Source organism: Anguilla rostrata, chromosome 10, assembly GCF_018555375.3.
Source record: "Anguilla rostrata isolate EN2019 chromosome 10, ASM1855537v3, whole genome shotgun sequence".
NCBI classification, from domain to species: Eukaryota; Metazoa; Chordata; class Actinopteri; order Anguilliformes; family Anguillidae; genus Anguilla; species Anguilla rostrata.
In genome coordinates this window covers 8,488,557-8,503,206 of record NC_057942.1, presented here as the reverse complement: position 1 = coordinate 8,503,206, position 14,650 = coordinate 8,488,557, and the positions used below count along the sequence as shown (strand labels likewise).

Here is a 14,650-nt window from a genome sequence, read left to right as displayed (position 1 = left end):
AAATGCAAAAATATTAAATATGTGATTTTTTATTTATATGGATGCAAAATTGGGTACATTCAGCAATCACAGCAAAATAAATGAAGGAAAATACTTTTGAAAACATTTAAGATGAAACGTCTCTACATTGAAAAACTGCAAAATACGTAAGACTATAGTCTTTTGTTGTAAAATGCAAAAATTTTAAATATGTGATTTTTTTATTTAGAGGGGTGCAAAATTGGATCCATTCAACAATCACTGTGAAATAAATTAAGTAAAATGTGTTAAGATGAAAAGTCTCCAACTTAAAAAACTGCAAAATACATAAGACTATAGTCTATAGGGAAAGTATTTTAGAATATAAAACTTTTTTAAAAATATAAGGGTCCCTGGAGCCGAAAAGTTGAAAACCCCTGGTCCACTGGTGCCAGTGTACAATCTAATTTAGCCAGGGCTGACTGGTGGAAACAATAATCCTGCATACACTCTGGTCTGCTAGGACGGGAATCTGCTCCTGCCATTATGCCTTACTGTGAAGGTTTCCAATGGCAACATATGTTTCACTGAGGTGTTCATTTTAAATTAGTGGAGACAGGTGAGGCTGAAGGCAGTGGAGCCATGGGCCTACCTGGCTGGCAGAGGAACCAATCCACCATGGGACTCTGCTGGGGACTGTCCAGGCTTCCGGTGTTCAGGCACACGGTGATGGCAGCCAGGGATGCCGGGTGGAATTCCCAGGCCCAGGACAAAATTATTTTATTAAATTTTGGGACAACAATATTGATTTAGATCAACAATATCATATCAGATCAAAGCATTAAAAGCGGCCACGCATTCCTATTAGATTCCCTTCCGAACACAAGCAGAATTTGGAGCTTAAATCCAATTAATACTGTCAATTGTAAACACATCAGTCATTTATTTTCTTAATAAAAATTATCTGTCCACACATGCCACCTATTGGTAACAAATAAATATTGCAAGCAAATTGGAGATTTTATTTAATCCTATACTAGTTTAAAAGATAACCATGAAGTATAATTGTTTGTTGCTCTCTATTTTTGGGTGTTGACTTTTTCCCCATTTCCCTTTGGAGCTTCAGACACAAAGTAATTTTAGTTGTTTCTCCTACTGGGGTAAATTAAACCGCCATTTTAAAAGTTTTTTTTTACTTTTAAGTGTCTATCACTTCAGTAAAAGTTCTGAATATTTATCAATTGTGGTACGCCATTTAAATACAGCATTTGTTTTCATACTTTATAACAAGAAGTGAAAATCTTTACACTACAATGTCCCAGAGGTAGGCTATAGCATTGGAGGGCTGAAGCAAAGAGCACCTCCCTTTTTTTTAAAGATAAACGATTATAATAAGCCCACTTTGACGTTTCTAACTGTAAAATGCTTGTGCTCATGGCCGGAATGCCATTTGACCAGTTCAGTCCTCTCTTTCGCAGTTGCATTGGAGCGTGAATACCCACATCTCGCTTCATTCGTGACGCTGTCGGACACCGCAGGATTAGTGAAGACATATGCAGGGAAGTCAGGCAGCACAGCCATTTACCAGACTAATGACGGTAACCAGATGACTCAAGACCCATCATTGTTTTGATTGAACATACTTCCTCCTTTCCAATACTTATTCATTGTGCTCAATCAGGTTTAATTTTTTTAGACAGCGCGGAGAGAACTTATCCCACTCTTCACCAGGATTTATATATTTTTTTAAAAATCATCAATGAAATGGTTTCCCCAAGACCATTGCGATGTATTCAAATTATATGCATTGACAATATTAAAGCAATTTCACCGCTTACACAAGAATCTCAGTAGTGGACCCGCCTTGGTTTATACAGAAAATTGTTTGCTTGAGATTTATAGTTCTGTTCAGGCAAGGTCAGGACTTTCCCAGCTACTGAAACCCAGAGTTAAATTAAATTTGCAGCGTTTATAATACTAACCACGTGACGAGAAGCCAAAGGGACAGCACTACATTTTAAATCCTAGTAATTACTGGGATTTACCATTGCACATTACAAGAGTTAAATAGTATTTGCAACGCTGGATATAGAGCCAGCGTATGGAAATAAACGGTATTAGCTTTTCATTGCCAGTTTGACTGTACTATGATACTTTGCCCTGTGAGAATGAGCAAGATACGACGTAATAGCAAACGTATACACTGAAGATGTGAGGAGGCAGGCAACAGGAGGGTGGAGTTCAATGCCAACCATTGGACATCCTACCTCATAGTCCAATGGACAAATCATAACTTTTTTTTAACCCATTGCTGGCATCAATGAGTGTGGTTGGATGTGAAATTCCACCCATCGACATCCAACCCCACCCCTGTATAGTCAGATATAAGTCTACTAGAGGATTGTGACTAAACGCATAGAAAAGGCCACAGTTCATTTACTCATTTAGTTTTTATTTACTCCTCCATGATCATAACCATGTCAATCATCTCTCCAGTCTCAAAAGTTTCATCAACAAAAAAATAGAAAATAAGAGCATGTTACATTCCAAAGTTTGAACCATTTTGGTGCACAATCAGTTTCACTTGGTAAAAGTACCAGCAAGTGATAACGAAACCATTGTAAAGGCAATCTTAAAGAGAGACCAGTGAAGAAAAAACAACTACTGCCATTTAGCTTTCTGGCCTGGGGAAAACAAAAACACTCCTGAATGATAATTGAAATGTGGGAGGGGGGGGGGTGATGATGATGATGAAGAGGAGATTGTGGTCTTTGGATATTGGCATTTGTGGTTCATTTGCAGCGGCAAACTGAACAAGAGGAAAGACAGAATCATTTGACAGGCTCAGATGCATAAATGAGTTGGACATTGGGGGGTAAGAACAAAGAATGTAAGTCCCACAAGAAAATAACCCTATTATCATCCAGGGGGGCAATTTTGCCTAAATTAAACATGGGGGGGGGCATCTCCCCCTATCCCCTCAGCCTCCTAAAACAATTGACATGGAACTGCAACCTCCCTTCCTAGAGAGTCTCTCTAGAGAGTCTAGAGGTGAGATTAATGGAACACAGATAGGGGGTCAGGTCAAATGTCACATGGGGCAAAATAGGCCAATAGGGAGGGGTGTCACACCAACACAGGTCAGTGGGTAAGGAGGGTGGGAGGAGGGGGTGGAGTACAGGTTTGGCGTAGCTATTCGGACCAGTCTTCCATGAGAGCAAGTGTTTAAGGGTCCATCTTCAGCAGCTGCCTCAAGGAAGGATAAAGCTGTAGAGTGGGTGTGGTGGGGGGGGTCTCTTCTCTAAATTTCTCATCTTCATCTGCCATCGTCATCACCATCATCATCGTAATCGTCATCGTAACTGCTGGCTCTCTTGTACCAGATCCCAGGCAAGGTTAGATATCCATTTCAAATTGTGCATCTTCCCCTTTGCAAACAGATAAAAATAAACATGCATCAGGAGCAGTTTTCATTTTGCATTTAACAGCCAAACTTCAGTTGCGGAGATATCATGCAGCCTGGTTCTGTAACAGTCGACACGTTTAACGCAGAGGCGCTACTGTACATTATGAAATCTGCACAGCTGTCTCTCTGCAGACAGACGGACGGACAGTCGTCTGACCTACAGACCCTTGAACAGTTTCCAGCTTTTGTGCCATCAGGTTGTGGCAATGGATCAGACTCGGCCAGGGCTGAGTTCTTACCAGCACTCTTCTCGGCGTGAGTGCTGCAGTTGTTGTTAAGGATCTGTTGCGGAGGATGGGCCTTGTCGTTGTTAATGTGAGCGGAGGGGGGGCTGGTGACCCCAGGAATGTCTGGCAGACAGCGGGGGGGTGTCCTTGCCACCGGGGAACTGCGGCAGTCCAGCAGGAACTTGCGGTCGTAGATGATTCTGGTGCCTGGGGAGACAGGGGAGCGAAGCAAAGTCAAGCGCCTTCATGCTCCACGGAAGCGCCAACGTCACTGTTGCCATGGCATTTCGACCGTTTGTCTCCAAGGAATTGTTGCTACGTACGTCATCACCAGGACGATGACGCTGAACATGCAAAGATTTTTGCCCTTGAAAGGAATCTGTGTTGCACACACGTGCAGAGACGTGCAGGCAACATCATTTATACAGTCCCCCGCATTCACGGACACTGCTATAGGATAGCGTACATTTTCTACACAAACACTGGATGACAGCTCAACAGCAGGGGGACAGAGAACAGGACCGAGCAAAGACAAAAACAAAAACACACGTCACTATCTGTGGAACAATGTGGACACGGTAGCCATCGAGTGGTGGCCTCTGCACAAATATTCTGCACGTGTTGTTTGCTTTGGGCCTGGGGTCCAAGGACTGGATGTATGCCAGCTTCTGCTCTTAATCATTTAATTAGCCTAATCATTAATTTGATCTGGAATTTTTGGTCAAAGTTACGAGCTACAGCTGTAGACAGCCCTTGTGTCCATGGTGAAAATGTTTCACTGTGGGCTGGTACAGGAGTGAACCAGCACTACTGTTCACAGCCATTTAGAAAATTAAACCAGTAGTAATTCATTACCACTAGTAATCAGTAGTAGGAAGTTCTAGGAACAACAACACCATAAATGCCATCCTTCCAGGAACTGCCTACTCCAAACAACCCTCAGTATTCCAACCTTGTGGCAAAATGTGTGCATGTACAGGACAAATTTAATATTGCAAACCAAAATTTGGAGCAATACCATAAATATCATTTTAAACTCTTGAGCAGAAAATGAATGCTTAATAGTGACGAGGGGGAAAACAGGATCTGGGGTGGCAGAAGGGAAGGGTGTGAAGGACTTCTTATAAGAATTGTGCAACTTCTCCACTATAAATACATGCTTTAGAAAGCCACCGTTTGGTGCCAAATTGCCTGTTTGTGCATTGGTTTCGCAATCTTGAATGTATAGAGTGTCAAAAAGGGCGTGCCGTATCTGGTAAGACGTCCACATGAAATCAAGGCAGTTCCTCCAAGCCCTTCTTGCACAGAGCTCCAGCCCTTACTAGTAGTCCATGCCTGTGTGTGTGTGTGCGCGTGTACGTGAGTGTGTGCACGTGTGAGAGAGAGAGAGTGTGTGTGCGCGCGTGTACGTGAGAGTGTGCATGTGTGAGAGAGAGAGAGAGTGTGTGTGTGTTTGTGTACGTGAGTGTGCACGTGTGAGAGAGAGTGTGTGTGTGTGTACGTGAGAGTGTGCACGTGTGAGAGAGAGTGTGTACGTGTGTGTGTATACGTGTTTGAGCGTGTGTGTACGTGTCAATGTGTGTACGTGTGAGAGCGTGTGTGTACGTGTCAATGTGTGTACGTGTGAGAGCGTGTGTGTACGTGTCAATGTGTGTACGTGTGAGAGCGTGTGTGTACGTGTCAATGTGTGTACGTGTGAGAGCGTGTGTGTACGTGTCAATGTGTGTATGTGTGAGCGCATGTGTGTGTGTGTGTGTGTGTGTGTGTATGTGTGTGAGTTTGTGTGCGCGCGTGCATGTGCACCCGGTACGAAGCTAAACAATTTGTAAGGTCAATAATGGGAGGCGAAAGCCCAGGTGCGAAAGATGCAAGAAGACTAAATCTGTTCTGCGGAGAGAAGTGTGAGTGCAATGGTGGCTGGGAATATATATGCTGTGTCAGCACGGCCTATTGCCTCACCTGACGGAGGACTGCCACCTGTGGCAAAGGCCACCCTGCCAAACTCCCACGCACGCCAACAGGGCATCCGGCCAAATCTCTCTACAGCAGAGTCACTAACAACACCTGTTCTCCAGTTTGCCTTTCCCATTTAAGCCAATCAATCAGCGATTTGTCATTCTCTACACGTCTAAAACAGTTCCCCTAAAAAAAAAAAAAAAAACGTCAGGACGCCCTGTTCCATCCCTGTGAGGCTTAGGGACGGGGTGTAGAATTTTTACGGGGGCATATCATATTTGTGTACTGTAGCTCGGACAAAATGGACACATCGCACTTGATATGGTTTGGGGGATTTATGTGTCACAGCCTACTGTTCTATATTCAACACAAACAAAATTTGTGATTGGTTGAGAAGGAGGAAGTGAGGGCTTTGCAAGGAAACACACAGAACACTGCCTAACCATAACATGCACAAAAAAGCAACATCCGCTTTCTGACTGTTCCGTCACCGACCACCACTTGCACACTTCTCTTGGGTAAAACTGGCTAACGGCACCGTTATCAAACGCAATGCGTGACATGTATACGTCAGAAGTAGCTATACCCAGGAAAAAGGTAGCTCCATAATAAAATAAAATGCCTGTTATCCCTTAAAACTGGGGAACAGGTGAGTATCGTTCCAAACTGAAGAGCGCAACCAATCACTGACACTGTGACTGGATGGTTTTATTTCTGGAACAAATGTTTGAGTGAGTTCAAGGAAGGCGCACCGGGATCACGTGAGGGCACTTGCGCGTCCGATTGTTCTCTTCATTGGATACAAGATTGCGCTCCCGAGGTTGTTTACGGTAAATTAACAAAACAATGTGGAGACAATTGCGAAAGGATTCGATTACTGTCGCTATACTGTACTCAGATTATTATTCATCCGACCGTGTTTACGGTTTTAGCTAAACAGCTAACTAGCCATGCAGCCAACTGGCTGCGTGTCAACAGTGATCTTGTTAATGCTGACTAGTTTAATGTTAAATCCACTCATATGATTGTGTAGTATTATATAGTAAACTGTATTCACCATAGCTTCCACTTAACGTTAACGAGCTAGCTAACTAACTAACTACAGGCTAACTACTTAGCATCTACCTTGCACAAACAAACATTTAGGCATGTCAAGCTATCGACTAGCGTTACGCTTTTGATACTTAACCAAAAGCTAACTGGCTAACGTTACTACGCCAGCGTTTTAATTAACAAACGCTACCTAGGTTTCACATGCAAAGACATATTTTAATAATTTATTGCACGGCCAGCTAGCAATCTCTGTGCCTCAAATTAGATGGCACCGACGTGACAGCACATTCAGTAACACAGTAATACTGTAAAGAAAACAGTTAACATCAAAAAACATTTAGAATGTAAATTACAGTAGCACTGGAATGTAGCCTGGTAGCTAGCCTTGCAAGCGACGAGCGCTGCATGTCCCGATTCCTTTGTTAGCCAGCTAGCACCGTACATGGATCCTACATCGACCAGAACCACAGAGAACCACCAATACTGTTCAGCTCATGAATGCATTTGAACAGAGCATGAAATTACTTGCGCTTCAAGTTGTTGACATTAGTTTTTTTAATAATTGTTTCACAAATGTTTTTGGTCGCTTAGCTGTATTAACATATTACCTCCCGGGGTCGTGCTGAACAGCGTTCCTCCTGGAGTTGTGGAGTAATCGTGGGGCAAGTGCGTCGCGTCGTTTATAGTCACCCGTCTAGTTGGGATTGCCCTGCTCGTGGTCTTTTGACAATCGGCAGACATCTTCAGATTTACGCTGGAGCTCAAAAATTGCCTTCAAACAAGTGAATGGTCCTTCGGCTAAGAAATATAGAATGCAACAAGATAAAGCAACTACCTACCAATTGCCTTAGCTAGTTGCTTCTTTGGCTATCAAGCTTGAACTATTTACAAAAATAAAATAAATATGCGCATACTAGCTACAAATAATGCTAGCTTCATGCATTCCCACACGCAACCCAACAAAACAGGCCAAGCTCTTGTGATAGACCTGAGCACGCTCCCAAACCCTCTCCCTCTCACACACACCACGCACTCAAAGCAGCGCAAGAACAGGAACAGTTTTAGTGGGGTAAAAACATCGCGATGTCGCCCCCTATTGGTATTTGGTATAGTTATTTTCCGTGGCAGGCTGGGATTTGTTGTTTTTAACAGTCGGTGCGCTACAACGAAAAAATCATAGGAAAAAATAACAGCATCTAATTTTTTTTAAAGCCTCAAAATATTCACCAAACTAGCAGAATCTAAGATGATTAAAATATAATTTATGTTAATTGATACAATAATCTAACGTGATACATGAAATGTTGTCTGAATGTCAATCCACATTTAAATACTTAGTATGTAGATACATTGACCCTAGGTATTTAAAAAAGTTAAGTGGTGTTCACTTAACATTAGCAATGTAATGTTCATTTTCTAATATGTCTGCAGCTACATTTTGTTGTATATTCAAAATATTATGGCCAAAAATGGGTAACACTCCCATACTGGTATCCTGTCTAGTGAAGAATACAAAGGACATATATTCTCATGCAGGCCCACACAAACACACACACTAAAAATAAAACATCATAACACCTTAAAATATTTAATTTTCTTTATTAATTTCTGTAAATGATTTGAGCTGGTGTACAGGGTAAATTATCTACACATATCTTCATGTCAGATTGAATCTGACTGAAAGGCTTGTATATATTTTCCTTTTTCCCTCTCCATAACAATAAAAAAGAAAATAAAACAAGTTAAAATGCCTACAAGCCCTCTGTATTTCACAGGATGCAGACATTTCCCATAATTCAATAGTCTCTTGGTAGCTAAGATGCTAAAAGTACACCCATAACATAACTCTAGTCCCAGATAGCAAGTAACGGTGCATAGCATTCTAATGAAATATATAGTTTTCATATATTTATATATATTTATATTAAAAACATTTTTCTGTGCATGTGCGCAGTTGCATTCCTTAGTACTGAGTATAATGCTATTGCGTTAATAATGTCATCAATCCATTCTAAAGGAGTATAAGTAAACTCTAGTTTTTGCAAGTTAATATTTTTGCATGAACTTGTTTATAATATTATCATCACTTCAAGGTTCTTTCATTGTTTATTTGTTTTTTTTTTTCTTCATCCAAAAAATCTGGATGATCCCCTAAACTACTCTCCCCCCCCCCCCCCCCCCCTCCCTCAGATGGACTCTTCCTCTACGCCTGTCACTGTGTGAGGCCCACTGGACCGGCTCAATGTCTCAAGAGTTTAGGGGAGATTTGAGACGAAGGCCACGCACCAGGAAGGCTCATTCAGTCAACCCTCACAGCCCTTCTCCCTCCTGTCCCCAAGTAGAGAAAGGACTTGATGTCCCTTCAGTTTTTTTTGTTTTGTTTTGCAAACTGAAAACATGAAAATGAAAATCCCATTGAAAAGGAAGTGACCCTCATATGAAAAAAAAAACAAAGAAACAGAAAGAAAAAATACCCAGCCCAACCACTGAAAAGCTACATCACAGCCATCATTGTCATTTGTCACCTTTGTTTTTCATCTTACATAATACATTTGGTTATGTTGGCATTTTGACACTACGTCCCCTCCAAACCCAATCCCCCCCCCCCTCCTATGTTCTCTAAATTTTTGTGACATCATCAAGTTTGGGGGGTGGGGGGGTGGGTGGTGAAAAGGATGACTGTCAAAATCCCCACAGTAGCTAAAAACCTGAGCGACACGTAGGTCAAAAAAGAACTGACATCCACATGATATCAGCCTGACATGGTATGCGTGGTTGTACGATACACAAAATTCACTGCGGCTATACCAACACAGTTTCAGAGCCCTGGGAGAACATACAAGCTACTAAAAAACTGATCCACTGGAAAGACACAAACACTGTTTGCAGACATACACAGGTAAGGAACCAGGCACATTCTGCTTCAGGCAAAAACACAAAACAAGCAAACCTATAAGCATTAAAGGGCTCTGATGAATACAGATAAGAAAGACTATCCTTATGTGCTTATATTTGTCAGATGGTTTAGCTGCAGGTGTTTTTTTTTATATCTTCACTTCATGTGTTCACCATATCAATACTGGTCTCTGACAACATGACCAGCACTGCTGCGGCACACCTGTGTATGCGTAATATTTTATGATGTACAGTTTTGAGGATCTGGCTCTAAACCATCACTTTAATGTGCCTTTTCTTTGGGACAGGAGGGTACAATGCTTCTGCTGTCAGCCTTCGCCCCACACCTGTACCTGCCTGTGTCTGATGGCCTCTGTTCCAGATGCACTACTCCAGGCAGCCACAAGGGGGCTATATATGTCCAACATATATACACATGCGCACACACCTACATGCAAACAAACCCAACTGCGCTCTGCTTGCAAGACTCAGCCTGCTTGTACAGAGGTAGTGAACAGTCCTCAATCTGACACGTTTTTTTTTCAAATATGTATGTTAAGGCGTAAAAAAATAAAAATGGTAAGGAGATGGCTACTCATCTGAATCTGAGATTTAGCACTTTTCATAAGCATAGTACATTCCTTTTTTGGTGAGAACACACAAGTGTGTTTATGTGTGTGTGTGTGTGTGTGTGTGCAGACTGGTAAACCAGACACATAAAACTCTGGCTACTTGAGATATTGGGTTTGGAGTTCTCCTCCTCCTCAATATCAATGATAAGAGAGGCAAACTTGAGGGGGAAATGCTACTATATGAAGATATCGGGAGAGTCTTCACAAAAACCTACAGGGGAAAAATGCACGTACATCAATCACAGTGAACCCCCTGGGGATGCAGAAACAGGTCAAACTGGAGTAGGGAGCCAAACCCCTGCCCCACCCCCCAAAAAAAAATCTCTTAAAAGCTGGTCGCTAACATTGTGGCCCCCCTCTAAAAACCCACTAATGTGTAAGGGTGAAAAAAAGAGGGTTCACCGCATGATTAATCCTGAACTCGACACGTTTCAGGTCTCTGGACATGTCATCTTTCATTGCCTGAATGTCTTGCCATTTGTGATTTGTCTGACTGGTCTGAGTCAGGATTGGAAGCTCAGAGAGCGTATGTGTGTGCCTTTGTGTGTGTGTGTGTGTGTGTGAGTAAAGATCCAAAATCCTGCAACCCATCTTCCCTTCTGTACATACACACTGTACGCACGCTAAAGTACAAACGCACCCCCCCCCCCCCACCACCACCCCGCGTTAATATTATTGCTGTAGTAGAAACAGAGGACTCTGATTTGTTTTCTCCCCCCACATCAACCAGAGGAGGGAAGGAGGGAGCGAGGGAGAAGGTAGGAGGAGGGAGGGATGTGTAAATGTGTGGATGCAGACAGAGGGAGAGAAAGAGAGAATGTTTATGGAGGAGAGCATGAGGGAGACGGGGGTTGGGCGCGGGGGTGGGGTTTTGCGACAGGGTTAGGTTCACACTAATGGGATCAGTGTTGCGGTCTATTATCACAGTGCTTGGTGGCTCTATTGCTGCTCCGCCCCTGAGTGGAAATAAGAGAGTTGCAAGAATTAAGAAAGAAAGAAAGAAAGAAAGAAAAAAAATGCAGAACAAAACAACCAAAAAGAACAAAGGAAACCACCCTTGCTTTCCGCTTCCTCCTTTCTGCTCAACCTCTACTGCAGGACTGACCCTCGACCGACGCTCGCTCTCTTATGTAGAGACGGTCCAAGCAGGTTGGCCCTTCCGTTCCTGGAAACTGGCTCAACTGGAGCCATCGCTGTCAGGCACAGCAGTGCGTCCCTCCATCTGATCTGTCTGTATTGTGAAAAAGAGGGAGGAGCTATGCTGTGGAGAGAAGACACTGGACTGTGATCGATAGAGCCAGCAGGAGGACTCTAGGGCACCCTCTTACGGCAATCCACGGTATTGCACCAGCATAGATGGTGGGATAGACACGGTAGGAAACTGAGCCACTGGGACAAAAAAAGGTGTTTGTGCATGGCGTGAACCATCCAGAGGGGGGCGCCACTCCACAAAGCACTGCAGACAAGTAATGTCACGGTGAGAAACTTCAGGTCACCGGACCCTGGAAGACAAGGTGATTTTGGTGGAGAGCAGAGATGTGTGTGGGTGTGTGGGGGAGGGGGGGGGGGTGGGTCAGCAAATCTTTGCATTTGGGAGAAAAGTAGGGTAAGAACTTTACAGGTACGATGTTCAGAAGTATAGCTGTGCAAGTGGGGGTGTTCAGTACTACAGCGGCACAGGTTGGGTTGAGAGGGAAACCGGCCTAGACTGAACCAGTCTGAAGCAGACTGGGGAACTGGTCTGAACTACACTGAACTGGTCTGAACTACACTGAACAAGACAGAACTGGACTGAACAAAATTTCCGTTTTCTGAGCAGCAATCACTGTAAAACATATATGTCCAGAGGTCAGGGGAGTCTTTGCAAAAACACAACCAACAGTGAGACACTTTAGAACCCAATAAAGTCCCAAAGGACGGGGAGGGGGGCGGATATGTGGGGAGAGAGGGGGCTGGGGGGGGGGGAAAAAACAATTAAATAAAAAAAACAAACACCCTCACACACAAAAAAACGGACATACAAACTCACAAGCAGGATGACGACGAATGTTTTTTTTTTTCTCCTCATACCCACGTGGAGCAGTCTTAGGATATATACGCATATATTTAACCAAACAAGAGAAACCAGGAAAGAGTAAGATATGTATCAAGCCAGCAGCATCATCATCATCATCATCACATTGGGCAGATTCTGTAACATAAACACGCACGCACGCGCACACATTCACGTAGCATTTTGGTGCATATATTTATGTACAATAATAACGATATCCGGATGGAGAGAACGAGCCGCTGCGATCAATGGGTCGAAAATTGCCAGAGGTTCTCTGTGTCACTTGGGCGGGATGGGGCAGGCTGGCGTGGGGGGGGGGTTTGGTGGTGGGTGGCGAGGATTTGTGATGGGGTGAAAAGGGCTGTTGCTTTGTCATTATCAGCAAATGTAGGCTCCCCCTTTTTCGGTTAGATACGCCCTCCTGTTTGAGGTGGAGGGCTTTTAAAATTCACCCCGGCCCAAACGCCCGTGACCCACCCTATTGCCCTGGGACACCCCGCCCCACCCCGCCCTCGCCCCTCATACCTCTTCAGCCGCTAGATAAGGACATGCGACAGCATTCACTCATGCTGATAGAGAGATAACAGGAAGCACATTTTTGTTGCTTTTTTCAGTTCGTTTTTTTGTTTTATACGAAATCATGCTTCTACGCCTATATTGTCGTTGGTTTTTTTTTTTTTTTGTCTGTTTTTGTTTTTAAAAAAAGGTAAGAAAACTATGAGTAAATCTCCGTCACTTTTTTTTGCGCCCTTTTTCACGCGCCGCTACTCAAAATCGTCATGACAACCACCGCCGCCGTTGCCGAGTCGCCGTTTGTGTCGTCGTTGGTTTGTCGTTGGCTCGGCTGTTGCGGTTCTTCCGTTTCCTTACTCCTGTCCGCCGTCGCCCCGCGCCTCGTCCCCTGCCGTCTGTCATGTGTCAATGAGGGATGGTTTAGGAGTTGATGTCAGATCCTGAGAGAGGAAGAGAGGAGAAGATGAAGAGAATATCGGACACCTCAGCACATGACAGGGTTTTGATGGACTGTCTCACATCTCCAGCCTTATTTTGGCAGGTTTCTGAGACAGATTTGATCGGAATCTGGACTCAAATCTGATCGAGTTAGCTGCCCTCGCACATGCCACAAACACGCACAAACACACACACACACGTCTGTGAGTCAAACAGAGAGAGAGTGAGAGAGGTGGGAGGGAAAGACAGGAAGAGTGGGAGAGGGAGAAAGAGACGAAGAGGAAGGAAGAAAGAAAGACAGAAGAAGGAGAGAGAGTGAGGGAAAGGAACAGGAAGAGGGAGGAAGACAGAGAGGGAAGGGTCAGGGAGAGGGAGAGAGACAGAGAGGGAGGGAGAGAGAGAGAGAGAGAGAGAGGCCAAGTCAGATTCTATAAGGGGGAATATATAGGTGAAAGGCTGATATCTCTGGGGACAGACATGGCTTGTCTTACAGACGCCCTTGGCTACTGCTACCAGCACAAGGCCTGATATCTCAAGCACTGTTTGAGCCCCGCCCCCCATGTCAATCAAGTGTTTGCTTAACTAACACCTGTTGTTCCTCCAAGCCCCTCAGGTCATATGCAGGTTAGAAACACCATGCGGCAGAATTCACAGCAACTCCGTTAAGGACTTTCAAACTACGGTTTGATGCCACTGTTTTGTTTATAGTACAAGTCCGTAATTCTACTGTCCATGATTGTATCGCTGTGGAAACACACCAGATCGAAAGTATCTGGACACCCCTTGGTCTGAGGTTGTTTTTCACGGTTTGGGCTAGGCTCCTTAGTTCCAGTGAAGGCAAATCTTAATGCTACAGCATACAATTACATTCTAGACGATTCTGTGCTTCCCCAACAGTTTGGGGAAGGCCCTTGTCTGTTTCAGCATGACAATGCCCCTGGGCACACAACAAGGTCCAAATAGAAATGGTTTTGTTGAGAATGGTGATGAAGAACTTGACTAGCCTGCACACAGCCCTGACCTCAACCCCATCCAACATGTTTGGGATCAATTGGAAAGCCAACTGCAAGCCAGGCCTAATCGTCCAATCAGTGCCTGAACTCACTAATGCTCTTCTGGCTGAATGGAAACAAATCCCTGCAGCAACACTCCAACATCTTGTATAAAGCCTTCAGAGAATAATGAACGTTGCTATAGCAGCAAATGGTGGACTAACTCAATATAAATTTCCATAATTTTGGATGAGATGTTGGATGTCAGGCGTCCACATACTTTTGGCCTTATAATGTATCTTAAACCTGCTGAATTCATTTTTTAAAAAGTGACACACACCAAAACATACACACGCACGCACACACGCACACACATTCACACACATACACAACACGCATGCATGCGTGCACACACAAACTCACAGACACGTACACACACGCATACAGCTGCTCCAGACTGTCCACAC

General features: G+C 43.8%; 2 protein-coding genes across 20 annotated transcripts in view; both read right to left on the bottom strand.

Moving 5' to 3' along the window:
• Positions 1–2,389: 2,389 nt before the first annotated feature.
• On the bottom strand, positions 2,390–7,705 carry LOC135264884 (eukaryotic translation initiation factor 4E-binding protein 1-like). Its single transcript, XM_064353871.1, has 3 exons — positions 7,269–7,705; positions 3,664–3,858; positions 2,390–3,386 (listed from the first exon to the last, which is right to left on the bottom strand). The coding sequence occupies exons 1-3, from the start codon at positions 7,399–7,401 to the stop codon at positions 3,355–3,357; spliced, it is 360 nt and encodes a 119-aa protein (XP_064209941.1). The 5' UTR covers positions 7,402–7,705; the 3' UTR covers positions 2,390–3,354.
• A 538-nt stretch (positions 7,706–8,243) lies between these two features.
• LOC135264872 (ankyrin-1-like) overlaps positions 8,244–14,650 on the bottom strand; it is a 126,946-nt gene continuing 120,539 nt past the window's right edge. For all 19 annotated transcript variants that reach the window (XM_064353822.1, XM_064353826.1, XM_064353830.1 and 16 more), the window contains one exon: positions 8,244–13,193. Coding sequence is in view for 3 of the 19 variants with exons in the window: in XM_064353824.1 (XP_064209894.1) it covers positions 13,152–13,193 (42 nt within the window). In the remaining 16 variants the exon portion in view is untranslated. The remainder of the gene's footprint in view (positions 13,194–14,650) is intronic.

Coding starts and splice junctions, on each gene's coding strand:
- LOC135264884 (XM_064353871.1), bottom strand. CDS start 7,401: ATGTCTGCCGATTGTCAAAAGACCACGAGCAGGGCAATCCCAACTAGA. Junction 3,859..7,268: donor GTTCAGCACGACCCCGGGAG/GTAATATGTTAA, acceptor CTGTCTCCCCAG/GCACCAGAATCATCTACGAC. Junction 3,387..3,663: donor TCACGCCGAGAAGAGTGCTG/GTAAGAACTCAG, acceptor CTGTTTGCAAAG/GGGAAGATGCACAATTTGAA.